Raw genomic sequence first — 27,916 nt, 5'->3', positions numbered from 1 at the left:
GCAGTTTGGTTCTCCTATATTTAAACCAGGATCACTGGATGGGGTCAAGAGTTCAGTCTCAACTTCAGCAGCCCCTGAAGTGCACACTGCTGTAATGTTTTCTGAAAGAAATAACATCTTACAAATAACATCAGTAGGTTTAGGCTTTTCAGTGAAGTGTAAAAGCCTGCTGTGACAAAAATATTTTTGGGGTGCCACTTGGACGTGTACTAAGCCCAATTTCTTTTCTTTCTTTTTTTGGGGGGCTCTTTAATTTAACATTTACATGTTAACATTTACATGACTGTATAGGCAGAGAGGTGGGTTGTTTTCATGTAGATTTTGGTTTCATATTTACACGATTCTAGAATGACAGTAGAATTTATTAATCACGCTTGCGGGAATACAGTAGATGCATATTTCAGACAGCCTTCAGAAGACATCTAATCTGTTTGTACATGGTTTGAATATCATGAAACTGACACTATAATAACTTTTCTCTGGGATCGGGTCATATTTTGTCTTCTTAGATATAGACCATGCAATGCGGCATGAAAGAAAATAATGAGATCATGCCAATACTGCAACTTCTTTATTTATTCATTTTAGGTTTTGTATTTATTAATTTGATCTTTTTAATTTTATTTAAATACACACATATTTAGTACATTAGCCAAAGACAAAAGAAGATGGATAGTTTTTTGTAAACAGTAGACATTAGAACTTAAGTTGACAATTCAATTAACGAATGTAAAATAATTTTACTGCCGTAAAATAAATGTAATCAATTAAATGCATTCTTTATTCAAATAAAATCTGTGAACAACTGCATTATGTGAGCTTTTCAACTACAAAATAAAGCTATTGTATCATGGCTTGATTGTTTGTTTGTTTTTTGTTGCTTTTTTATTGTAGACAAGTTGCAATTATAAATCTGTATATTTAAGCATGAAGTATAGTTAAGCATTACCTTGCTGTTTTACATTACTGAACATTAATATCATAAAGGATAATGCTTGAAGCATTAGTTAAAAAAAAAAAAACAAAAAACAAAGGTTGTCTTAAAAGGTTGTCTAGGTTAAACTTGATTATAATATATATATTTTTTAAACTGTATTTCTTATAGCAATGATTTTTGCATTAATTGTTATTGTCTTTGTTATTGTTATGTTTATTATTATTATTATTATTATTATTAATTATTATTTATTTTGTGAAAGCACATTAAAATGTAAATGCATATAAAATCAACAGTAACATTCATTATATTTGCATCATATGCATCACAATTCTGAGGATTGTGCAATTCATTTTGAAAATTTACAGAATTATTATATTTTAACATAGCAAAGGTAAGTTAAAAAAGCAATTATTCTGATTTTATGATACATAACCAATACCATCTAAAACGGTCTTATACTACAGCTATACAAACTAATCAAATCTAATAGCAAACCATTTTACAAACCTTATTAAATAAATAATACAAATGTTATTTAGAAGATTAATTTATGTGTTCAGTTCAAAGGTTATTGCCTTTTGATGTATGTTTTATTTTAATAAAAATGTATTTTGTCAATGTATATATTTTTCTGTATTGTTATGTCTTGCTATTTGTGTGTAAATTCTTCGTTCTATTCTATTTGTGTCATTTCTATTTGTTCAATTTATGTAAGAAAGGCCAATACTTAAAAAAATAATAATTTAGAATAAATGTGAATCAAATTACTTTTAAAAAAAACCCCAAAAACAATTAGTATTAAAATCTAAAAATGGAAATCTACAAAACTGTAGCTTAAACTATTAAACCCATGAATAAATGTATATATTCTGCTTCTTTAAATGTAGCACAGCTGCTTCAAATATTTATTAACATTTCAAATATTGATCTCAAAATTTCACATGACATGTGCTAACAGCACTCCGCTGAAGAGAAAAAAGATCACTATGGTTGAAATACTTGAACATTTCTAAAATTCAAGTCATTTCCATCTTTCACCCAGAACATGATGCTTTCCTACAGGTATTTCCACGACTTTCTGATTCCACACAACGCGGCGGCGTCCGTGCTGAATATTTGATTCCATCAGCACAGATTAGACCAGAAAGTAGGTCAGATCTCTGTGATCCTTCTCCCATTGATATGAAGCAGAAAATCACAACATCTCTAGTCAGATGGAACGCCACTGTTCATTACAGCGCTAATAACATGGCCAAGACCACTTATATTCTAATTTAGTCATTTTTTTATTATACATTTTATTACAAGCACAACAAATATGAGTGATAACTTAAAGGGGGGAGATACATGAATCTGAGGAATAAAACTGACCTAGAAATACTGAAGAATATATTAATCATTTTGCCTTGTAAACAACAATAAAGTTCAATATTTAATTTTAAAAGCGTTTTAGATATAGATTTTCTTTGGTGTGTTTTAACATGTAATCCGGCTCCAGAGCACTGGGCCGATTAAAGCACCTCTGCTAATTGGATTTAATGAATGATTTAACATGGCACAGCCTGATCAAATCTAACTGCCTCTGTCCCGGCCGTTTACTCGCGGGTCAGTGCTTTGTAATGGGAACATGTCTCGAGACACGGCCAAAGCTCCTTAACAGCCCCAATTTAAACTTCTGCTTACTTTGCCTCTCCAAACTGATCAGACTTATCTCTCGCTCATTTTTAGCGGTCTTTTCATCTGTTGCTCGAATACATGGAGATAAATTGGTTCATAATGTTGTACTATTGTTTTTTTTTATATATATAAACGAACAATTAAATTAAAATATGGAAACTGAAAATAATAATCATTATTATTTAGAAAAATTGACACTTAAGACTGGTTTTGTGGTCCAGGGTCACATATTTAAGCACAATAATAGTAATAATACTGATTAACTATTTTGGTATCATTAAGATTGAGATATTTTGAATTTAATTAATTACATTTTAGATAGTGCTGAGCAACGATTGATTGCGATTAATCGCATGCAAAAAAAAAAGTTCTTGTGTACATAATGTGTGTGTGTGTACTGTGCATATTTATTATGTATGTATAAAGACGCATACAGTATATATATTTAGAAAATATTTACATGTATGTTTATATATAATTTATATAAATATATTTAATATATAAAAACATTTTCTTAAGTATATACATGCATGTGTGTGTGTGTGTGTGTGCATACGTATATACAGTACACACACATACATTATGTACACAAAAACTTTTATTTTGGATGCAATTAATTGAGATTAATCATTGCCCAGCACTAATTTTAGTTGAAGCTTTTGTTTTGTGTGTTATTGTCATTTCTTTTTACTAATAAATAAAAAAGGTTGTTTTCTGTTAAAGTTTATTTCAAGTAAAAATATTTGTTTTAATAACATAATAATTGATTAATAACAATATGATAAGTAATAGTTTATTACATTTTTAATTAAATAAGTAAATATTTAAATTAAATATAGTATATGTATTATGACTTGTTTTTTTAAATACTTTTTATCATAAATTATATTTAATAATTATACATAATATTTATGGAATTATTACAATTATTTAATAATAATAATAATAAAAAATGCAAGATAATTTATACTTATTAAATTTACAATAAATACAACAATAATCAATTAATGATAATCATTAACTCTTTCCCTGACAGTGTTTTTGCCAGCCATGCCAGCATTTTTTGATCATTTTCACCAAATTTTCATGCCCCCAGAATATTTTGTTGTATGAATATCTAAACATGAAATAGTTAAACCAAAAAAAAAAAAAAAAAAAAAAAAAAGTATTATAGCTTCAAGCATTTTTTAATCAGCATTTGAACATGGGTAAATTTCATATAAATAAATAAATGTTTCAAAAAAATCAGCTTATATATGCAATCACTTGTTTCAACTTGCTGCCGTGTTTTGATCTAGAGATTCGTAATGTGTAATGAATGAATGAATGAATGAATGAATGAATGAGGCATTTATATAGCGCTTTGTGTATTGCAATACACAATAATAGCACCTAAGAAAGCATTTAACAATGTAATTTATTGAGAACACTGACTATTTTATCCACTCACTATCATGTTAGTCTGTGGTTTTACATGTTGTGTTTGCTGGTCTACTGTGGCTCTCTCTGGCTCTCTGGCTCTCTCTCTCTCTCTCTCTCTCTCTCTCAGTTGCGGTTCAGCGGCAGGGCAGTAGGTCATGCCATGCGTTTGATTTTCACACTGTTTCTCCACTCAATGCCACATCATGTTAATCAGGGTTAACAATCGAGGTGCCTTGCTAAGCAGGGGACCCGGCGGCTCAGCGTGGCCTGCGCGGGTGACACAGATGGGGCGATAATCCCGACGCCCACGGGGAGGACGGGGGCCTCGGGGGCCATCAGAGCGGAGCAGGGGTGTACGGACACTAAACCGAAGCGAATGCACCGGGGGCAGGAGAACTTTATTCTTCAGACAAACTGGGTTTGTTTTGGGTTTTTATGGAGTGGACTAATGAACGTGATTTAGCCGTCCCTCCACTTTTGTTCAAAATATCCACTGCTGGGAAAGTGTTTGGGGAGATTTCGTCACTGGACACCTTTTGTTGTATCAGCTAAACTGATTAAATGAGACAAAAGTAGAGAAGAACAAATGACTTATTCTAAGGACGTTTCCCATAATCAAGAGAACAAGGTTATGCTCCATTTTGAAAGATTGTAACATCTCATTAGACATCTGCGGCAAAAACGCAGAGTAATGTCGTTCCAAACCCGTGTGATTTTCTCTCTTCTGTGAAACAAAACAGGAAAAAAATGTTTAATGATGTAGAAGCAATTTTTCCCATTTCAATGACAACTGCGATATTTGAATTGCGACAGAATCTTTCTTTTTTGTTTGCTGTTACATGTGCGGCGCTAATAAAGAGACTAATGTAGTTCCAAACCTGAATTATTTTCTGCAATAAACATAAAAAAAAAAAAATTATTTGAGATGACTATTGCGATATTTGAATTTGTGCAACGCTATCTCACAACCAATTCGTATGTATTTTACAAGGTGGCTAATTCGTACAACCTCACTCGTATGATTTCTGTGAGGGGTAGGTTTAGGGGCGGGGTTAGAGGCAGTCTTTCCTACGAATTTGCCAACTAGTAAAATACGTAAAATTTTTCACAAATCATCCAAATTCGTACGCGTGAGGTTGTACGAATTCATTCTCATTACGTTTTTCAAAAATCATACTCATTTGTACGAGTGTAAATACGTATGATTTTTCACAAATAGTACAAATTCGTACAACCTTATTTTGTTACATTATGCGGCGCTAATGCCGAGACTAATGTAGCTCCAAACCTGCATTATTTTCTTTTGTGTAACGATAAATATATAAATAGAACAATCTATTAGTCATTTTTATTTGCAATGACTACTGCGATATCTGAATTTGTGCAACGCTATCTCAACCAATTTGTACGTATTTTATGAGGTGGCTAATTTCTGTGAGGGGTATGTTTCGGGGTAGTCATTCGTATGAATTCCTACAAATTTGCAACCTTGTAAAATACGTACGATTTTTGCACAAATCGTACAAATTCATGCAAGTGAGGTCATATAAATTTGTGTGAATTAGCCACCTCGAATTAGCCACGAATTGCCGTGAGATTGGGTTGATTTGTCACAGAAACCTTTTTTACATCTGCAGCACTAATGCAGCGAGTAATGTCACTTAAAACTTGTATGATTTTATTTAATTTGTTGAACACAGAAGGGGAAAAAATTATGTATTAATATTTTTTTCATTCTAGTGATTATTGCACTTTTTAAAACGTGACAATTGTTTTTTTGACATTCGCAGTAATAATGCAGAGTAATGTCGTTCTAATCCCATGCAAAAATGGAAGTGTTATTAATATTTTCATTTCAATTCCTATTGCGATTTGAATTTTTTTGCGACCGATTTTATTTATTTTTTTACATTTTCAGCACCAGTGTGATTTTTTTCTTTGAAACATAAAAGGAAAAAATCTGAATGATGTATTAGTCTTTTTTTTCTCTCTCTTTTGTGAAGAAAAAAAAATATTTTGCGAGTTTTAAAATATAATCAAGAATGTGAATAATTCACAAAAAAATACAGCACACTAAATTCAACATAATTATGTCCAAACTCCTTCACGACACCCATGATTTTTTCCCCTAAAATTTTAAGACCACTCAACATTTTCTCGTCTTCCTGTTCCCTTAATACGTGATTTCAAGAAGCCCTCGGCTGGACTTTATACGCATCTCACATCCATTATCGAGGAGGATATTCAGTCCTCGATCGCACATGCCACCGCACTTCAGTAAATGCCACGCTGGATTATTTAAAGGCTTTTTTGAGGCAGTGACACTTCCTTGATTTACAACTCTTAAAAGCATCTTCCAACACCACTGTATAGTCTTAATATTTAATAAAGTGCCAGAAAAACGTAAAAAACGCATTTTATGGTGTTGTATAGTGCAGTGCTGTCTGCAATATATTTTTAAAGTCTTAGTCAAAGTGGCGTTTTTTTGACATTATAAAGTGGTTAAATTGAAAACTAAGAGGATAACAAAACGCAAAATGGCAAGGCGAGGTCACATAGCGGCGCTTACGACATCCAGCCGAATTTGTCGCCGCGCACGAGGTCAAACTCCGGTCAGATTTTGGATGCTCTAACAAAAATCGGATATTGCTTCAGTCTTTCTCTTCAAATGTCGAATCTCTAAAAGTACGAACCTAAACAAACCCAAATATGAACTCTCGTTGTCTCTACGAAAGAATTAAGCCAAGTTCATCTGAAGTTCACGCATCTGGTATCACAGATTTACCCTGGCGGGAATGAAGGCTGATTTTTTTTTGGGGGGGGGGGTTTGACATTATAAAGTGGTTAAATTGAAAACCAAGAGGATAACAAACGCATAAAATGGCAAGGAGAGGTCACATAGCGGCGCTTACGACATCCAGCCGAATTTGTCGCTCGCGCACGAGGTCAAACTCCGGTCAGATTTTGGATGCTCTAACAAAAATCGGATATTGCTTCAGTCTTTCTCTTCAAATGTCGAATCTCTAAAAGTACGAACCTAAACAAACCCAAATATGAACTCTCGTTGTCTCTACGAAAGAATTAAGCCAAGTTCATCTGAAGTTCACGCATCTGGTATCACAGATTTACCCTGGCGGGAATGAAGGCTGATTTTTGGGGGTTTGACATTATAAAGTGGTTAAATTGAAAACCAAGAGGATAACAAACGCATAAAATGGCAAGGAGAGGTCACATAGCGGCGCTTACGACATCCAGCCGAATTTGTCGCTCACAAGACGAGGTCAAACTCCGGTCAGATTTTGGATGCTCTAACAAAAATCGGATATTGCTTCAGTGTTTCTCTTCAAATGTCGAATCTCTAACAAAGTACGAACCTAAACAAACCCAAATATGAACTCTCGTTGTCTCTACGAAAGAATTAAGCCAAGTTCATCTGAAGTTCACGCATCTGGTATCACAGATTTACCCTGGCGGGAATGAAGGCTGATTTTTTTTGGGGGGGGGGGTTTGACATTATAAAGTGGTTAAATTGAAAACCAAGAGGATAACAAAACGCAAAATGGCAAGGAGAGGTCACATAGCGGCGCTTACGACATCCAGCCGAATTTGTCGCTCGCGCACGAGGTCAAACTCCGGTCAGATTTTGGATGCTCTAACAAAAATCGGATATTGCTTCAGTGTTTCTCTTCAAATGTCGAATCTCTAACAAAGTACGAACCCAAACAAACCCAAATATGAACTCTCGTTGTCCCTACGAAAGAATTAAGCCAAGTTCATCTGAAGTTCACGTGTCTGGTATCATAGATTTACACTGGCGAGAATGAAGGCTGATTTTTTTTATTTGGGTTTTTGGGGGCTCAACATTAGCCACAGACTGTCACATCAGCTATGACGTGACATTTTCTGAACTTCTGACCCCAGTCGGTGGGTCATCGTCCGGTCAGATCTCTCCTGCGGGCCACGAGTCAGTTCTTTAAAACATAACCGAAATGCCTGGCCATTGCCAACACGCCATACTTTCGTTCCCCCTCCTCCGTCTAGAAGCAGAGTTCAGCGAAAGGCCACCGAATCGCTCCGCCTCCAAACAACCTCGCTTGTTTACAAGGAATGTTAACGAGCACAAGCTCGATTGCTCCGCCCATCGTTAAGCGACTCGTGATGCGGGAGCGTTTCGTCATACGCAAACACAGTGACCCCTGGTGTTTGGAGCTGAAACATTTTGCAGAGCGTTTCAAAGCTGTCCAATTGCTTCTGTGGATGAAAACAGAAATCTTTCATGTAAACTTAGGACATTTAATGGATTATTTAATTTTAAAATTTTACATTTTCTCTGATACTTCCATGCCTGTTAGAGCCCTGTGTAATATGCTTAATTGCTCAAATTCAGCAGTAAAGTCTTCTTGAGCTTAAGTTGAATATTAATATGTGTTACTAAAATATTCTTAAAATATTATTTGAATTGTGGATACTAATATTAAAATGTTTTAGAAGAACAATGTTGCAATTATAAGCTCAATAATAATAATTTAAAAAAAATCAATGCTATACTACAATTGTAGCTCTAATTTGCACTGAAACGTTATATTTCATCTAAAGACGTAGAGCAAAATCTGGGATAAGAATTTAATTAAAACCTGGAAATAACTGAAAATTTTAGGATTTAAAAAAAATAATAAAAAGCAAAATAAAATAAAGAAACGTTTTGACATACAAGGAAGAATAAATATTTAAGATTCTGTAATACAAGATGAAATTGTTGGAGAACACGATTACCAATTTTTAATTATTTAAATGGTTTTGCATATAATTTACAACTAAGGTTTTTAGCATGTTTATGTACTGATTGTATATAGTTGTCAACCAACATCTGATATTATATAAGCAGAAAATTCTTATTTTTGTAATGACAAACATCCTTAAGAGAACAGAAAAAAAATATGTAGACTTGTAACAAAAGTGAATCATCCAGATGTAGACATTTTTCAGTTTATTAAGAGACATGGGGTAAAAATAGGCTTTATGGGAAAACAACAGAACGGAAAACAGTGCGCGAAAAAATTAAATAAATAAAAATAATAATAATCTTTGTCAAGAAGCACCTGGATGATTCCCATCGGAACACAGATCCCATTATTTTCAGTTAGAAACAGAAAATGTTTCAATGCTGTTTCTTTTCTTTAATAATTAATCATTGTAGATGAATGACCCATTAAAAAAAGAAAAAAAAAGTACAATTTTAAAAATCTAACAAAATAGCCTGCCCCTTGTAAATTCATCAGAAGCTGAAAAATTAATTCAGAACATTTAAAACACAGAATAATATTAATACATGTAGTTGATAAATAATAATAATACATATAGTTGCAATAAAAGACAAAAGTAAAACTACATACAATCTTTAAACACATTGTCTGGTCACACATTTAAGTGCACACTTAATTTGTGCTACAGATTTGCATAATTTATGACACAACTATGTTAAAACAAAAATTGTATTAAGGACAAAATATTTCTGCTAAAAAAAAAAATTAACAAAACCATAGTCACACTATAGTTCTTAGATATTAATTGTAATATGTTGTTGCATAGTAGTGATCGCAGAGTAGTTTCACTAACAAATACTGTCACTTTACAAGTCAGCCAGTGCAGAGGAGAAAACTGGAGTAATGACTTTATTGTAGATTCATAAATGCCTCAATATTTCTGTCATTCTCAGTGGTTACTGGATTGTTTTATGTGGGTTAATGTCGCCCTCAAGTGGACAGTTTATATATAGCTGTATTCTACACATTCAATGAACATGCTATTAATCCCAATCATTTGAGATTTACCTTTAGTCTTTAGTGTAATGCAAAACTTATTATTATTGTAATACGGTATTATTAAAATACTATTATTTTAATATTATTAAAATATATTTAATATTTTAAAAAATCATTAAATGTTTATATTTATCCAAATATACTATATTTCTCTGTCACTACAATTTATATTTTAATTGGCTATAAGAGAGAGGGGGGCAAAATGAAACTAACTGAAATTTTGTGTTTTCACTTTTTTTTTTTTTTCTAAAATATTTTATACATTTTTAAATCATGGAGACATTATGTTTAACCCGGTCATGCTGAGACATTTCACCATTTAAAAATAATAGTTTGGTTTTATGAAATGAAATCGTATTTGTTTTTGTTTTGTCAAGATCTATAATTTACCTGTTATAAGTCATCTTTGTTTGAACAATTTTAGAAAAATATATTCTAGATATAAGAATTTTAAACCACTAAATTGTAGTAATAATAATAATAATAATAATAAAACAATAAAATAAAGTAATTACAAATTTTAATCTGATAATTCTGCCTTTTTTTCTTGCAATTCTGAAAAGAAAAGTCAGAATTGTGAGATAAAGAGTCACAATTGCCTTATTTTAATTTTTCATTGTAGTAAATAATAATAATAATAAAATTAATAAAATAATAATAATAGCGAGAAAAAAATTCAGAGTTGAGAGACAAAAATATTTTTGAGACGTAATGGGGTTATTTTTTTTCCAATTTTAATTTATCTTAATGCAGCCCTGCTACTTTTGGGTCTGAGGTTGCATAATATCATTTCTTTTATTTTTTTTCTTTCAAAGTATCAGTAAACTTATTGGTTAATAATAATAATAATAATAAAATCATGAAGCTTTCTAACACAAACCTCCTCAGCATCATTTAAAAAAATCAGTAAATGGATAATATTTTCTTTGATTAAATAATCAATCAACAACAAATCCATACTGTTCTAAACTTATTGCATTAATCTCTTTATTAATATAAAAACATCATGACACTCGTAAACGGATTTTGTGGCCTTTCGTTTTTAATCCTAAAACATTTAATCTACTGGAGTTTCCATAGGAAATATAGCAGAAACGTGCATTTATCAAAAGAGTCTTAGCCCTGATCAAAGCTCTGCACAGAGCAGAGATGAAGACATCTACAGATTCACCTCATTTATCCATCAGCCTCGCTTTTGCCATTCTGCTTGTTATGTTGGTCTTACCCACTCCTGACGTCTCCATTCACTGCATTCATTTCTACTGCTGCAGTGAATCCAGATGTTGTCCACTCGTCACTGATGGTGTTTCAGCTGGAGCTGCATTAAGTGAGTCAAACCTAGACTGATTTCTCAAGATTTATTGAGTCAAATGATTCAGTGTCTGCTTGCTCACCAACAACGGCACAAGCTAGTCGATGTCAAACCTACAAACAAGGAAGGAGCATTGTTAAGGTTCAAGCGCTTTAAGGCATTTAAGCAAGCACAAGAAAAGACATTACGTATTATTTTGGACTATTATTTAGGTTGGATGTGCTCACCTAGTTTCATGTTTTGACTTTTAGATTTATAGGCTTTGAAAATTGAAAATTTGGCCTAAACGACCCTGTTATATCTAACCAAAGTTTAAAGATCAAACTTTTTTGATAATTATTGACCTAGAGAGTCCAGAGAATTGTACTGCAGTGGTTTTCTTGAATTATTCTTATAAGAAAAAGCAGAGTCTGGCCATCGTGTGGTGCTATTACTGGACAAAAATATAAAATGGCTTTAACTGTGCATCTGCTAGTTGTGACTTCAGATTGAGGTCTTACATTCCAGTATCGAGCTGAGTGTAAATATCTCATTCTGTTAAAAAGTTATATCCATTTTAAGAAAAGTCAAACGATTTGGCATCCCCAACACTTAAGACACGAGCCTGCGATTAACGGTTTAGGAGTTATGATCGATTTCATAATTTTGATCGCTGTAGTGCCCCCGTCAGGCCGAGAGGAGCAAGCTTTGGTGACTTTGTAGAAGGGATGGGTACTATCATCCCTCAAAGTTTCAGGTCTCTACACCTTACGGTTTGGTCTGCATGATCAGTTTAAGTCAGAATGGTGATCTTTGAAAATCTTAATTACAATAGGATTTCAGCGCTATGCGCTTGAACCCCTTAAAAGGAAAAAATATGTATTCATGTAAGTTTCATATAGTTTTAAAAAAAACTTAATATCATTTTAACGAAAACATGATGACATACTAAATAAATCTAAATTAATTTAAATATTATTTATTAATATTTTTCATATTTGTTTTTTTACAGACATCTTTTTTTTTTTTTTTATACAATTTAAATAATTTATATATAGTTTATTTATTTAAATGATTTTTTTCCTCTTAAGAAATAATTCAATTACCAAAAATAATAAATCAGGGTTTCTTTACAATAATTTCATTCTTTCGATATTTAGAAACATTAATTTCAATATCGAGATCTAAAGTTTAATGTATTAATTAAAAACATGTTTAGCATAGAAGAGATGCATTTAAATCAATTCTTTTAAAACGGATGTTTATAAAGTATTTTTTTTACAATATAAAATTTTAATTCATATAAATCATGCATTTATGTTTCAGCTTGTTGTCTGTATCACATGAAGAAATATTAATGAACAACAAATCAGTTTTGTTAAAAAATAAAAAACCTTAAGGAATAATAAAAGATTTTGCCAAACTACTTAATCAGAGATTTTCACTGACTGGATTTTAATTTTGAATAATATCCATCAATTACATTTCCTTTGTGATTTTTGAAATAATTTCCTTGACTCAATATTTGACAAGGCAGTGAAAAGTTACATTTATATATAAAATCAGGAAAATTTTCAAAACTGAACGATACTTGATGGAAAACATGATTAGGTCATGTGACAAAAATGTAGCATACTGCTATTCAAATATTACAGTTGTATACTATTAAACATTATTCTGCCCAGTAAGCAGTATGCTAGATTTCAGTTCAAAACGCCAAGTATGCTTCAGTCTAACGTTTATTCTGTGATTACCTGCGTCAGTCTTCTGACTCAGTTCCTGTGGGATTGTCTACAGTTACGGGTGCCACCAGCCGCTCATACGACACCACCATCATGATCTGTCAATCACAGAGATGTCTCAGTGTGTTTTCATACTCTCATGTGTGCACTAGCTGCTCCAGACAGTCATATGTGTGCATCTGGACTCACGGTGAGTAGAGCGAGCAGACCCATCATCAGCCCCAGCATGATGTACAGGTCAGAGGTCAGCCCGCCCGCCCAGAGAGGCCCGAGAATGGTGGCCAGTCCTCCGACAGAGCGCCGGATCCCCTGAGTGAACCCTGAACACAAACACAGGCCTGAGCTTCAGCAAACACTTGGAAACCAGAAAAACTAGAAACGTTTATCGCTTTGTATGTTGCTTGTCAAAGCCTCGCCAAAAAGTTGAAAGAGCTATTTTTGCGCAAAGGTGCGGTCACTATGGAAGCTTGTTTCCACCACTGAATCAAAAAAAAAGAAAAACTGTAACTCATCTCACAATTCTGACTTTTTACTTGCAATTACGAGTTTATATCTCACAATTCTGAGAAAAGAAGAATTGCAAGATGTAAACTTGCACTCTAGAGAAAGTCAGAATTGCGAGAAAAGAGTCAGAATCTCGAGAAAGTAAGAATTGAGAGAAAAAAGTGAATTGTCAGAAAAATATCAATTGCTAGAAAAAACAAGATTTTTTTCAAGAAAAAAAAATGTGAGAAGAAAAGTCAGAATTGCGAGAAAAAGTCATACTCGCGAGAAGAAAAAAAAAAAATCAATTGTCAGAAAAAGTCAATTGCAAGAAAATGTCTCAATTGAGAAAATTATGAGAAAAAAGAATTGCAAGAAAGAAAGTGAATTGTCAGAAAAAAAAGTCATAATTTTGAGATATAAACTTGCGAGAAAAATGTCATAATTGTGAGAAAAAGTCAGAATCGCGAGAAAAAAGTCAGAATTGTGAGAAAAGTCTGAACTGTGAGAAAAAGTCAAAATTGCAAGAAAGTCAGAATTATGAGAAAAATATGAGAATTGTGAGAATAGATGTCAGAATTGCAAGATATCAGAATTGTGAGAGAAAAATCTGAATTGCAAGGTAAAAAGTAAAAAAAAAAAAAAACTTTAGTTTTTATTCAGATTAGCGGAATTGTGTGGGTGAAAAAGGTTCATTGTCTGTTGTCACAACTCGCTTTCAAACCGAACAGCACATGCATGTGACCAACCTATTGAACCCATTGTGAAATTTACATGGCAAAATCTTTCCAGTTCGCTTGGATTTTCATTGACTAAATTTTGCCCCCGAAAAAAGATGCTGAACAATGGTAAATGTGAACGTGTCTCAAGTGTTCTGACTTGTTTCTAGGCACTTGGTAAGCAGCTACTATGTTCTTAGGACTAACCTTGCGTCTTCTCTGATGTAATTTTGGAGAAGAGAGACACCTGGGCGACTGCCACAAAAGGAAGGCCCAGGACCTGAAGGAAAACACCAATGATGAACTCCGCCAGCTGCCACGCAAATCCACCTGAACCAAAGAAGCATTTGTGAGCCGTGAGGGATTTTACAGTTTATGAGCACAACATCCACAGTTCTGTGTGTTCTTACCCTGAGGATTGGCCAGGAAGATCAGGCACCAGACACAGGAGATATTGCAGAGGATGAGGCCGACGGCCAGCACCACTCGCTCCGCCACACGCTTGCTCAACCAGCGCACGAACAGGAAGCCAGAGATTACCTCGACGCCACAAACACAGTACATGATGCTGTTCTCCAACTCGCCAAAGTTAAAGAACTTCTGCGTCAGAGGAGTCACCATAGTCTAGAGGGACAATGTTATCAGACAAAATATTGCACTTAAGAAACAATTATTTGCCATATAAAATAGTGCAAGCGATTTCCACCAGCTATAAATGTAAATGCCTTTTATTTTCCAAAACAATTCCTGAATTTGAAGTGTAGTAATTTAATCAATTTAAATGTTTTAAATCTTACCTATATCTAGTATTTAATTTAAATATGTTACATTATATGTAATAAATTAACTTTAATTCTATGGAAAAACTCAAAACAAAGTGGTAGACTCTTTGTGGTGCTATATTGCATAATAAAAATTTGTTTTGAAGGCATAATTTGTTTTGAACCCACATTTTTGGGTTTGCCGTAAAACTTGTGTAACTGTCGAATCGAAATTAATTGTGATTCAGATTCTGAATTTTAATTCAATTTAAATTCAAATTCTTGTTCAAAATCCTGTGTGCATGCTGCAATTGCAATTTAATTCAAATTCTAACTTAAATTAATTCAAATTCCAGTTTAACATTTTGTGGAGTTTGTGGCAAATTTAATTCAAATTCCAAATAAAATAAAATCAATTCAAAACCAAATTGTTTCAAATTCCAATTCAAACTTTTATAGAATGTGTGGCAAATTTAAATTAAAATCCAATTCGAATCAAATTCTGTGAATTGTGTGGCAAATTCAAATTCCAAATCAAATCAAACCAATTTCAGTTCCAAATCAAATTCCAATTCTGATTCATTCAAATTCCAATTCAGTTCAAATGATGTGAAGTGTATGGCAAATTGAATTCAATTTCCAAATCAAATCAAACCATTTCTAATTTCAGTTCAAAACCATTTAAATTCCATTTCAGTCTTTTATGCAATGTGTAGCAAATATTCATATTCAAGTCCAAATCAATTCAAATTCCAATTCAACATTCTGTGAAGTGTGGCAATTTCAAATCAAATCCAATTTCAGTTCCAATTCAAATTCATTCAAATTCAAATTCATTCAAATTCCAATTCAACATTCTGTGGAGTGTATGGCAAATTCAATTCAAATACCTGGTCAAATCAATGCAAATTCATATCCTATTCAAATTCCAATTCTGTGGAGTGTGTGAAAAATCTAATTCAAATTTAATTTAAATCAAGTCAAAATTCAATTCGAATTCATCCAATTCAACATTTGGTGGTGAGTATGGCTTATTCAATAAATTCCAACACATGAACTAACAATGCCAATTATTAAATTCTTAATTTTGCCAAACCTGCTACTATAGGAGTGAGTGTGTGTGTGTACCTACTTAACCATATTTTGGGGACAAATTTGTACCCAAATGTGAGCTAAACCTGACAAAATCTCCAAAAACCTCCCTTTGGGGACGTCCTCATTTGTAAAACCAGTTTAAAAATAAAGTAAACAAAGGTTTTTTTAAATTGTAAAAATGCAGACAGTCTCCTGTAAGGGGTTAAGGTTTAGGTGTAGGGTTGGTGTAGGACAATAGAAAATACGGTTTGTACAGTATAAAAACCATTACGCCTATGGAATGTCCCCATTTAGATAGCCAAGTAAACGTGTGTGTGTGTGTGTGTGTATTCACCTCCAGAGCTGTCTGATTAAACAGTGTGATAAACTGAGCAGCCAGCAGCACAACCACCTCCTCTCTGAGGAACTCTGAAAATAGAAACAATGAAACTCACAGATGTGAGAAAGTTACGCCGCCTTTCTTTGCGTAAACATTTGGGCGGTGTTATGCAAATCTTCTATCACAGTGATGTAGATATTTGGGGGTGTGTTTAAATGAAGGCGTGGACGAGTCTTAACTTTTGTGAAGAATACCTCTTTGGGTTTGAGACTTTAGTCTTTGCAACTTTACGAACCTTATATATGCAGGAACAGCTTGTAACGCTCCAAAGACAAAGGAAAATGTGCATATGACACCTTTAAGACAGACTAGTCAAAAATTGTCTTTTAAAATCCGTAATTTTGCTCTCACCTCTGCTGGCACTGAAGTTCTTGAAGGGACTGGAGTTGACCTCCTCAGGTGGAGGTGAAGGCGGAGGGGAAACATGGGTCACTTCTCCGTTGGCCACTGAAGAGGTCCTGGACTGGACGCTGGTGACCGTCCCGTATGAGCCAGTGAGCTCGTTGTGCCCAACCAAAGGTTTTCCCTCTTCTTCCTCCTGCTCCACCTCCTCCCGCTCCACTCCGTTCCTCTGACACGTTTCGTCTTGAGAAGTGAAGTCCCAGTACATGAACAGGATGACAAACTGAAGAAGGATCCACAGCAGGCACATGAAGAGCTGAAACGCAACAAATACATTTGTTTATTGTACGTTTGCAAACGTCCAAATGCTTCAAACAATGTCGACATGAAATCTTCAGGATCTTACTCCCGGGGAAGTGTATTTGTTCACTGTAAAAGGTCCGATCTGGAAGTTACAGAGTCTGAGAAAGATATTGAATGCAGGACCTAGAAGACAATACACTTAATTAAATACATATGCATGTAACATGTCAATTAAATATGTAATGTAATTATAATTAAAAATATATAATCATTCAATTGCATTTTAAAAGTATTATATTAAATCAACTACTGAAATGTTTATTGCACAATTCTATGCTGATTTTATTTTTACTGACCAATGAGAAGCCCAGCTTGACGGGAGGCCATAACCGCAGCAAAAACAGTTGAACGGTCCTCAGGAGCTGTATTTCTAGTCAAGAAGCCGAAGATCGATGATCCAGCACCAGTGCCAATACCTAGAGCATGACAAACTGGTTAAATACCTAAAGCATTAAAATAGTCATAACCTTAAAGAATTAGACTGAAACTTCACCTGCAACTAGACGACTGCAGAGCAATAACCATTTGGAGTATCCCATAAAATACATGAAATTACCTAAAAACGAACAGAAAGAGATGTTACTCACAAGCCACCAACATTGCAAGTGTTGTTTTCATTTAAAGGAGTAATTCATACAAGATGTAGATTTCTTCATCAGATTTGGAGAAACGTAGCATTGCATCACTTGCTCACCAATGGATGTGAATGGGTGCCGTCAGAATGAGAGTTAAAAATATCTTAATGATGGATTTGTTTCTTATAAACACACAGCTTTTGTCTTCTCAAGACATTAACTGATGGACCGGAGTGGTGTGGATTACTTGCGGATTATTGTGATGTTTTTATCAGCTGTGTACACTCTCATTCTGACGGCACCCATTCACATCCATTGGTGAGCAAGTGATGCTACATTTCTCCAAATCTGATGAAGAAACAAACTCATCTGCATCTTGGATGGCCTGAGGGTGAATACATTTTCATTTTTGGGTGAAATAGTCCTTTAAGTGTAAACTTACCGACAATCTCAAAGACATTGGCGAACAGGATGATTTTTTTGGTGGAGAGTGTGCGATCTGACCAGAAGCCAAACAAAGGACCAGCGAGAAGCCCGCTGAAGCTGAATGCTGATAGGCTGAGACCAAGAAAGTACGGTGCTGCGTTTAACGTCTGCAGATACCTCCATATTGTGGGCAAAATCACAGCTGAAATGAAAACAGACATACATTAATACATTATGGGCACATCTGATCTGGTATTTTAACTATTAACTTGATAGCTAGTTAGATTAGTAACTAAAGGCAGTTCATTAACAGAGAAACTCTGTGACTTTCTGTTCTGAAAAAATCTTAAGAATCTCTGAACACAAAGAGCGATTCTGAGACAGCCATGTCAGAAATTGACTCGTATATAAGATGTTTTATTAGAAACAAGTAACAATTCAATCACTGTTATTAGCAACATCACGTTATACATCTGTGATGAATGTGACGCAGCCACTTTGTTATTATTGAAGGGTGATTTACATCAAGAATTATCTCATGGAATTATTACATTATTATATTGTTTATTTTTTATACATTTATAAAAAAAAAAAAAAGAGTCCAAATAAAATAATACCCAATAACAACATACCAGTAGCCTAAAGTATTGCTAATAGTATGGTAAATTAATGATTGTTCTGTACCATGCTAATTGAAATTCAAATTCTAGTTCAAAATCCAGAGTGTGGGGTCGATTTAACTCAAATTTTAAATCAAATCAAATTTCAATGCAACATTTTGCAGAGCTTGTGGTAAATTCAAAATCATATTAAATTCCAAATGAATTTAAATTCCAATTAAACATTATGTGGAACGTGTGGCAAATTCCAATTCAGATCAATTCACACTCAAATCAGTTCAAATTCAAAATAACATGTGACAAGTTTCATTTAAATCCCAATTCAAATTAAATTCAAATCAATCCAAAATCCAATTCAATATTCTGTTGAGTGGGCGGTTAATTGGATTCCAATTCCAGTTCAAATCCATTCAATTCCAAATCAACTAGTTAAGAATTATCCTGAATACTGAAACTTTGAGCATATTATTTATTTTATATATTCATGTGTTTTTTTTTTTTTTATTTGATATAAGAAATGCATAATAATAATAATGCACAGATAACCAAAAAAAAAGCACCTAAATTAAATGGAGCTACTATGGTAATGTCATACTGCTTTTATATGTAAATACTAGCATGTTAAAACCATTGTACTGTGGTAATAGAGTCTGACAATCAATATACAATTCGTATTACACTACGGGTAACAGTTATTATGTAAACTATTGTCCATAACACTGTATCGGAGGTCAGTAGCATACTCGACTCACCGTACTCGATCCCGCTCAGTAAGAAGATCAGTCCTATAGTGAAGAAGGTCAGTCTCCTCTTGCGTCTATAGTCCATTTTACTCTCTTTTTGAAATTTATGACTTTTCACAGAGATTTTGACCCATTTTATCGCGGCTCGCGGCACGTAATGACCAGGACACTGCGACCAATTACTGCAGCACTGCAGACTACACAAGCACTTTAAAAACACGGGTCTGAAGGCGCTGCAGTGGACCTCAAGACAGTGCTTCTCAACAGTCAACAGCAGACAGCAAGTCAGTCCTGTTTAAAACAATACGTGCATTGTTTGAACGCCGTGATTTTGACGGCAGCCGCAGTAAAAGACGCACCTTGAGACCGTCTCTCTGGCGTCACTACCGGTCGCCGCTGATCGCATTCATCTTTGTATTAAAAGCTCGACTAAAATGACCAAGAACATTATTTAAACTACGCACAAATATAATGAACATAGCCATAGCATGAGCGATGCATTTTAAACGCACGAAATGTCTCCTACAAAGTTCAATCATTTCTGCTAAACTGATATTCAATCATTTTGACTATCTGCTGAACTAATATTCAATGTGTTGTACTAAAAATATTTCGAAATACTCGAAATAATTCATTTTAACGCATAAAACTTGCTATGTAACCCTCTTACTCGAAATCTGTAACTGCTACACTGTAACACCCCAGACTTATTTTCCAGCAATAAAAATTGAAGTATATATATATATATATATATATATATATATATATTATTTTTAAGTTGGACTATGTTTGGATATATGTTTTATTGTTGGATTATAAAAGTTATTATAATTAATTACACACAATTATACAAAAGTAAAAGTGTAAATTGTTTGATTTTAAGACACTTTCTGATTTACAATGACAGTTACAAATTTGTGTATTTATTGCTGAAAAATGACAAATATGGGGTTTACAATGGGGTTTCCACATTTAATGATCAAATATCCATGGAAGCCTGTTTCTGCCACTGAATAAGAACAATTAAAATGGTAATTAGGACTTTTATCTGATGACCTTTTTTTCTTGCGAATTTACATCTCACAGTTCTGACTTCTTTTCTAAGAATTGTAAGATATAAACTTGCAGTTGCTAATTATAAAGTCCATTTTTGAGGAAAAAAATAAAAATTAAAAACATTGCCTTGTTTTTATTATTATTCAGTGGCGGAAAGAAGTTTCCATAATAATCTTTCCCTTATCGGTTACAAAAAAAGATGAAAAAATATATATATACTCTGATTTATGAGTTTTTGATTCCCATTCAAATGTAAAATTCTTCCATATGCGACAGTATAGAGATAATCTGGGGTTAAATTTTACATTCAGGCCCTTCATCGGACTGCAGACTTGTGCCATTGAGCTGTCTTGTGATTTCCATTACAGTCCACACACTGCCGCGTTCATGTAGTTTAAATCGAATTAAACTGGATTCCCATTTATGTTGGGATGCAATCTTTGCTGTTTTTGCTTAGCCTGTTATTTTTTTGTATTTGCTTATATTCACACAGCCCAGGATGAAATTATTATGAATGCACAGGGACCTTTCCCCAAGTCTCAATTACTAGCTCCCTCTCAACCTAGAGACAGTACTTCAGACTTAAGATATGCCTCTGGAGCTTATTCCTAGTAAACACAATTTCTCATTTACTGATAAACGGTTTAAAAGAAAAGAAACATACAAAATAAAACCTGTATCTGATGTCATTAATGTGATTCAACAGGGATTCAATCAATACGATTGGCCAAAGTAGTGCACATGCACTAGATGAAATGAGAAAGCAGTTTATCAACTGAGCATTCGTATGACTTGAATATAAAACCACACATATATATATTTATTTTTTTTACGTAATTTACCATGTGCTACAGTTTCCAGATCAGTTTCCACAACAGGAAAGCCTCAAAGGTAAATAAAAAAAAAAAAAAAAAAAAAGAAAGAAAAAAAGAAAATGATAGCAATAATAAAAATTCACGTTTTCTCAGTCCTTAGAAGCGAGTGTCCCTACAGGACAGGAGACACAATCAGAAAGCAAGTTTCTTCATCAGTAGATAGACCCTGGAGTCCACTTCAAATCCATGCAGATTATTAGCATCTCCCTGAAGTCGCATTAGCAGACCTCCATAAGACACATATGCAGATCTGTGAAGAAATACATATACACAAATCAGTTTAGAAACAGTGATTATATTAGAAAATAAATAATTTCACATTCAAAAAAATGTATTTAAAATAAATGCAGAACTATTGATATTCCTGTGACTTTAGATTTTATGACTTTGCATCACTTTTTTTCCATCTGAAAATCACAAATTTAAAATTCTCTGATATTTCCAGGCAACATTTTAGATTAAGACTGTCTGTCTTGGTTTAGATCATATCTTTCCGGTCGCACACAGTTTGTACAACTTAAAAACTTCAGATCTGAGCTATCGCATGTTACTGATGGTGTTCCGCAAGGCTCAGTCTTGGGGCCTCTTTTATTCAAAATTTATTTACTGCCTCTTGGACAAATTTTTAGGAAGTTTGGAATTCATTTCCATTGCTATGCCGACGACACCCAACTCTACATGTCTTCCATGCCTAACTCGGTATTTCCTTCGTCTTCTCTGTCAAGCTGAACAACCACGTGTTCGTCTGATAAGTATGGGGTCAGGGCTTTTATTCATGTTGCCCCTCATTTTTTGTGGAATGCCCTTCCCCAGGACATCTGTAACTGTGACAGTCTTCCCACTTTTAAATCACTGTTTTATTTTATTTTGTAGTTTGCCGTGTTTGCTGTTGTTACATTGATGTTATAGGGAGATTTTGTTAGGTGACCTTGAGTGTAACGAAAGGCGCCCATAAATAAAAACTAATAAATGAATGAATGGATAATGTGTCAAATTTGCATGCATTTAGAAATGTAAAAGCAAGCAAATAAGTCAATACATAAATAAATATGCATAAAACAAAGACACTCACAGTCGTGTTGCCGCTTCTGTTGAGGTTTCATCTCCTTCAATCCTATAAACCTTTCCATACATGACATAATCAAACTGATCAGCCCTGCAAAATAACAACAAAGACCATAAATCATATTTTAAAATAGCTGTTTTCTATGTGAATGTATTGCAAAATGTAATTGATTGCTGTGATCAAAGCTGACTGTTAAGCATCATTACTCCAGTCTTCAGTGTCTCATGATCTTCAGAAATCATTCTAAGATGCTGATTTGCTGCTCAAGCAACATTTCTGATTATTATCAATGTTGAAAACAGTTGTGCTGCTGAATATTTTGTACATCTGAATGTTTTGCATTGCATTTTTATTTATAATTAATTTTATGGTTGCATATTTTGTTGTGTTACCTGGACGGTCTGTCATCCTGAGGGTTGTATTCCCCATCATCCGGCGTCCCGTCCTCATACAGCGTGCTGGCGATCACCAGTCTGAACTTGTCACCTGAGCGAACGATACGCCATCATGAGGATGATACCATAACAAAACAACAATAACAACAACATGGATGAAGAGCAAAACGATCACTTACCGAGATCAACAGGATAAATCTGGATGTTCACGTCAAGGATCAGGTCCATTTTGAAAGACTCACTTTCACAGTGAAGACGAGATACTAATAACAACAAAGCAAATACAGTTCGAATTTCTGACTTTTTTTTCCTTTTCTTCCAAAATGTATTTTAACAGAAAGCAAAATGATTAATAAGGAAATAACGACTGGTTAAACTAGCAGAGATATTTCTTGGTCATGTTATATCCTATCAGTCATTTTAAAATACGTTTCTATCACAGGGCTTCCCTCACAAAAGCCTTTATTGTGGTTTCATAAGATGTTTTCTTTTTCTTTTTTTACTTAATATCCATTCTTAAAGTAGTATTTACATTTACAAAATATATTACTAAACAATTAAAACTAATCCTCTATTTAAACTTAATTTTCAAACATGTTTTAATGTTATTAATATATTTTAATGTTTTTAAAGAACACACTTCTTAATCTGTAAATTGCACTTTAATAATGGATATTGAAAAAAAAAAAAAAACTAAATGAAAAGATAACAATAAAAAGAATCACTGTTCTTTCTTATTCAAGTAGTATTTACCTAGTAAAGCATTTACATTAAAAAGCATGAGTGAGTAACATTAAAAACAATAAATAAATAAAATAATTTTTAATCTATTAATTTTCAACATTTAAACTTTTACTTTGTCTTATTTTAAGTTTTCATTTGATTTAATGTATTTAAAAATTATAATTTAATGTAAAAAAATTATGGATATACAAAACAAGCTAAACAGATAAATAATAATAAAATACATATATATTTTTTTAAATTGTATTAATATAATATTTTTATTAAAGTATTTTTACGCCTTTTAATGTAAATGTTATGTAAATAGTGTGTGTGTGTATATATATAAATCATCTCACCTCTGTCAAACTTTTTCCCATCTGGATCAATATCCTTTACATCAAAGATATCCTCAAACAGAATACCAGCCATTTACACACAAACTGAACTTAAAATGGAAAAGTCCTCAATTGATGATGTATTATCCTGGTAACAACCAAAAAGAAAGAGATTAATATTTCACATAAAACTATGTTTAGCTTTAAAAACATATAAACATAATGTCGATAAAGCCTCATTCTGACCGTTTTCTAACAGTCAGTATCAGGTACAGTAGTTCATCGCGAATTAAATAAACGATTTGTGCAAAATTACATACTTTGTCCAGATATAATGCGCGCAAGATCGTTCCAGTTAAAAATAGTAAATATCAACTGTGCAAAAAAACAACAACTTTCTTCTCATTCAACACAAATATGAAACATGCCGCGAAACAATGTGCTTCACCTCTGGCCACGTGATTTACTACTACATCCGGGTCATGGCTCGCGTTTACGACGGTGGAGCGCTGCATAAATTTAATATTTTATAGCAAAGTAATATTAATAAAAATAAATAAATACAATGAAAATATTTCTTCTTTTGTGTACGAATTACGTTTTTAACCTATAAACTCAAAATGTTGTATTCCGCTTTATTGCTTATAATAATAATGATGGGTTTATTTTTGAGTAAACAAAAGATTACAAACGATCCATTAAAAGAACATTTCAATACATAAATAAAAAAATATATAAAACTGTTTAATAAAAATCTGTTGTGTTCCTAGCTTTTATCGTTTCAGAAGGCTTGAAAGACATCCATTTAATGAATTCCATTTAAGGTTATAATAATTTCACTTGCTTCCAAGAAACAAACCAACAATTTTCCTCTTTGTAACTCTCATGTCAAAACTTTTAACTCAAAATACAAATGACTACATTTAACCTCACCTAAAACTACAAACGTTTTACGACACATGTTTCCGTCAACCGGCGGTTCCGTCGCGGTTGCTAGGAAAAAAGCGTCTTCCTCATGGTTACCATCGCAGTTAGCCAAACAGCTTCTGTTTATCCTGCTGAAATCGTCTTTAATAGCGTATACACCTCTACGGATCTTACACAAAACACATCAGATATGTTCAGCGACGGTTGTACATGAAATATTGTTGGTGAGGTGAGTTCTGTTATCACATTTAAACTGCAAACTGGCTATCAAGCACGCGCACGCCAGCTAGCCTAACTCTATTTATAAATGAGATGTGTTTATTCAGCTTAACGAGTAAACAGGTGTAGTGCTTTTAGCTGCATATATCAGCCGGTTTAGCTTATTTCTGCATAACCAGTTTGTTTTGCTTCGAGCTGAAGAAGAAAGAAGATAAAACGGCTCTCATGTGACTTATTTGTAAAGCAAATTATGTGTTTTGTTGGGTTTGTGTCGATTTCTTAAGGGATTATATGCAGCCTAGCGAGCCAAAATGCTGTTAACAAGTGATATTTAGTATTTTAGTATTAAAATTAATGTGTTTTTTTGTTTGTTTGTTTTTATTTTTTAGATTGTGGTTCAATGAGCTCCAGAAAATCTCAAAAGATGGGTGAGGATCTGGCAAGTGAAAGTGATCTGCTGTCAATGATCAACGAGGTGGGCTTACATACGACTTTTATTAAAGGATTTAAAAACATATTTCACAGATACAGGCATACAGTGACATATTATGTAACAATTTACAGTATCTGAAGTTTGCTGAGTTTGAAGAGACTGCGAAAGTGTTTGAAAAGGAAGTCAAACGCAAAGGAAAACCTGTCCTCAAAAGTGCAGGACACTCACGGCGAGACTCCAAAATCATCGGCATTCATGTGAGACTGCTTTCTGATCTCATTTATTCAAAAATAACATCAACTTTCAAATCGCAGTGTTTTTTTATTACATTAGCTTGCTTTAGTATCATTGTAGTATAAACATATTAACAAAAGTTTAACGTTTAGGTCTCTTTATTTACCTTTTCCTGTTTTGTCAGTGTTATTAGCCAGCTATTTTAAAACCGTAGAAACTTTTGCGCTTTTTCATTTAACTTGTCTCTTTAATTACTTTTTTTTTCTCCTATTTTGTAAATGTTATTAGCTAGAATTCCGAAATGTTCAGAACTTTTGTGCTTTTTCATAAGAAATTGTCATTTTAATCAATTTGATATATGTACAGTATTTTTTTAATACAAAATCTGTGCACCCAACACTGCTTATTAACATCGTGCCAAGCATTTTAGATTTTTTCTAAAATGTTTAGAAGTTTAAATATCAAAAGTATGTTAACACATACAATGTATTTAATAATAATTAATTATAATCAGTTATATTTAAATACACACACACACACACATATGTATTAAACATTTTGCTAATGTTCAGAGAAAAGCTCTGTAATTACCAAATTACTCAGTATATGGGAATTTTATTTTAATTAAAAAAAAGTGAAAAGCAACTGAAATGTATGGGTTTTTTTTGTTTGTTTTTTGTTTTTTATAAATTACTTGATATTAATATGATTTATGTTATATTTATGCATTTATATCATTTTGGCTTTAATGTCCCCAACATTGTCATTACAGCATGCCAAGCATTAAAAAAAATGCTAATAATTTTTATTTGTTTGTTTTTTTGTTTACAAACCACTCAGTATTTGACATTTTTAATATAATGATGATGATGATAATAATAATAATAAAAAATAATATTATTATTCATAATAAAAGATTTAAAAATAAAAAGCAACTTAAAAGTTAATTCATTACTTGTTTTTTTGTTTTTTTCCCCCCCAACAGGAGGATTTTCTCAGCTCTTTTAATGATGGTGACTATAAGGTATTCTCTGAGCTGTGGGCTAAAACCATTCCTCCAGAGATTCAGGATTTTGATCCAGTAGCTCAGAAACTGGAATTCTATTTACAAATTCATTTTACAATATACCCGCTGAAGTCATCTGTAGGAAGTCATGTAAGTGCGTTTTACTGTTGGGAATAGTAATAAAATGACCTTTTTTAAATTAACTGAATAGAAAAATCTTCAATGCATGTATTCTGTTTGACCACCAGATGTCCTCATAATGTCAAATATTCAGGAAAACCTCTCGTTCAGTCAAATACATGACTTGAATCAGTGTTTGAATGACATGGTATTAGCTTTCAGTCAAGATGCAAATACATTTTTGTTTAATGTAAAAATATATTTGTGTAATACAGGATAAAGGAGAGTTTGAGAACAGGATCACACATTTCAAACACTATCTGGAGACCAGAGGGGCGGCACTGAGCCAGACCACTGAGTTCCTGCCGTTCTACGCCCTGCCGTTCGTGCCCAATCCCACGGTACATCCGTCCTTCCAAGAGCTTTTCCAGGTACAACAGCCACCAAAACACCAGCTGGTTAAAATCATGACAAAAATAGTTAGTTCTTAGAAAAGCATATACTAGGATGCATTTTCTTATAGGTGCATCATATTGTAGCATTTTGAAAAGTAGTATTATTCTGTATGATAAACCTCATGTACTGTACACTGAGCACTTGTTTGATGCAGAAGAGTTTTAACGTGTTGTGGTTGTTTTTACTGGATCGTAGGATTCCTGGATGCCAGAGTTGAGGGAAAGGCTGGACAAGTTTCTCTCAGTGACTCTGAAAGCTTCAAACACACCGAGGCTTCTGACTTTATATGTATCCTTTTTGTGTATATTGTGAGGCATTTTTTGTATCATAATTTTAAAATGATGATTTACAAGCCTGTAAAACCCTTAGGAATAATAATTTAAAAACGTAATGAATAGAAAAAAGAAAGAAATATTAATGAAATATAAAATAAAACCACTTCAATTATTGTATTATACAAAAACAACAACAAATTTTTTTATATGAATATATACGCTATAAATGTAATTTTTATATATATATATATATATATATATATATATATATATATATATATATATATATATATATATATATACACACACACACACACATATATTAGTGTTGTTAAATGATTAATCACATCCAAAATAAAAGTATTTGTTTACATAATATATATATATTTAATA

The 27,916-nt window shown here is 33.1% G+C and overlaps 3 protein-coding genes across 9 annotated transcripts in view; 1 reads left to right on the top strand and 2 right to left on the bottom strand.

Annotated features, from left to right (window-relative positions):
* Positions 1-9,011: 9,011 nt before the first annotated feature.
* mfsd8l1 (major facilitator superfamily domain containing 8-like 1) lies at positions 9,012-20,005 on the bottom strand. 2 transcript variants are annotated; one of them, XM_058762238.1, is made up of 13 exons: positions 19,410-20,005; positions 18,054-18,239; positions 17,530-17,592; positions 17,333-17,452; positions 17,080-17,159; positions 16,683-16,989; positions 16,287-16,360; positions 14,507-14,720; positions 14,304-14,426; positions 13,084-13,214; positions 12,907-12,992; positions 11,256-11,286; positions 9,012-11,179 (listed from the first exon to the last, which is right to left on the bottom strand). In XM_058762238.1, the coding sequence occupies exons 1-11, from the start codon at positions 19,483-19,485 to the stop codon at positions 12,912-12,914; spliced, it is 1,455 nt and encodes a 484-aa protein (XP_058618221.1). In that variant the 5' UTR covers positions 19,486-20,005; the 3' UTR covers positions 9,012-11,179; positions 11,256-11,286; positions 12,907-12,911. The 2 variants fall into 2 exon arrangements, with proteins under 2 accessions (XP_058618221.1, XP_058618220.1); XM_058762237.1 differs by having other exon boundaries at positions 9,012-11,286; positions 19,410-20,002.
* A 305-nt stretch (positions 20,006-20,310) lies between these two features.
* Positions 20,311-24,348, bottom strand: polr2h (RNA polymerase II, I and III subunit H). Of its 3 annotated transcripts, none has more exons than XM_058760888.1 (6): positions 24,302-24,348; positions 23,875-24,001; positions 22,972-23,055; positions 22,790-22,883; positions 22,404-22,487; positions 20,311-21,581 (listed from the first exon to the last, which is right to left on the bottom strand). In XM_058760888.1, exons 2-6 carry the CDS (start codon positions 23,945-23,947, stop codon positions 21,464-21,466), a joined length of 453 nt encoding a protein of 150 aa, XP_058616871.1. In that variant the 5' UTR covers positions 23,948-24,001; positions 24,302-24,348; the 3' UTR covers positions 20,311-21,463. The 3 variants fall into 3 exon arrangements, with proteins under 3 accessions (XP_058616871.1, XP_058616869.1, XP_058616870.1); XM_058760886.1 differs by lacking the exon at positions 24,302-24,348 and adding an exon at positions 24,100-24,275; XM_058760887.1 differs by having other exon boundaries at positions 20,312-21,581; positions 24,174-24,312.
* A 496-nt stretch (positions 24,349-24,844) lies between these two features.
* Positions 24,845-27,916, top strand: part of LOC131530854 (lisH domain-containing protein ARMC9) — a 51,749-nt gene continuing 48,677 nt past the window's right edge. For 2 of the 4 annotated variants that reach the window (XM_058761339.1, XM_058761338.1), the window contains exons 1-6: positions 24,846-25,009; positions 25,389-25,474; positions 25,564-25,689; positions 26,652-26,822; positions 27,068-27,223; positions 27,444-27,536. In XM_058761339.1, the coding sequence (XP_058617322.1) occupies positions 25,400-25,474; positions 25,564-25,689; positions 26,652-26,822; positions 27,068-27,223; positions 27,444-27,536 (621 nt within the window). In that variant the 5' untranslated portion in view covers positions 24,846-25,009; positions 25,389-25,399. Of the gene's footprint in view, positions 25,010-25,388; positions 25,475-25,563; positions 25,690-26,651; positions 26,823-27,067; positions 27,224-27,443; positions 27,537-27,916 lie in introns of all 4 variants that reach the window. The other 2 variants (XM_058761337.1, XM_058761336.1) reach the window with 2 other exon arrangements.

Source organism: Onychostoma macrolepis, chromosome 22 (assembly GCF_012432095.1).
Source record: "Onychostoma macrolepis isolate SWU-2019 chromosome 22, ASM1243209v1, whole genome shotgun sequence".
In the NCBI taxonomy this organism is placed as follows: Eukaryota; Metazoa; Chordata; class Actinopteri; order Cypriniformes; family Cyprinidae; genus Onychostoma; species Onychostoma macrolepis.
This window is presented reverse-complemented; position numbering and strand designations above follow the sequence as displayed.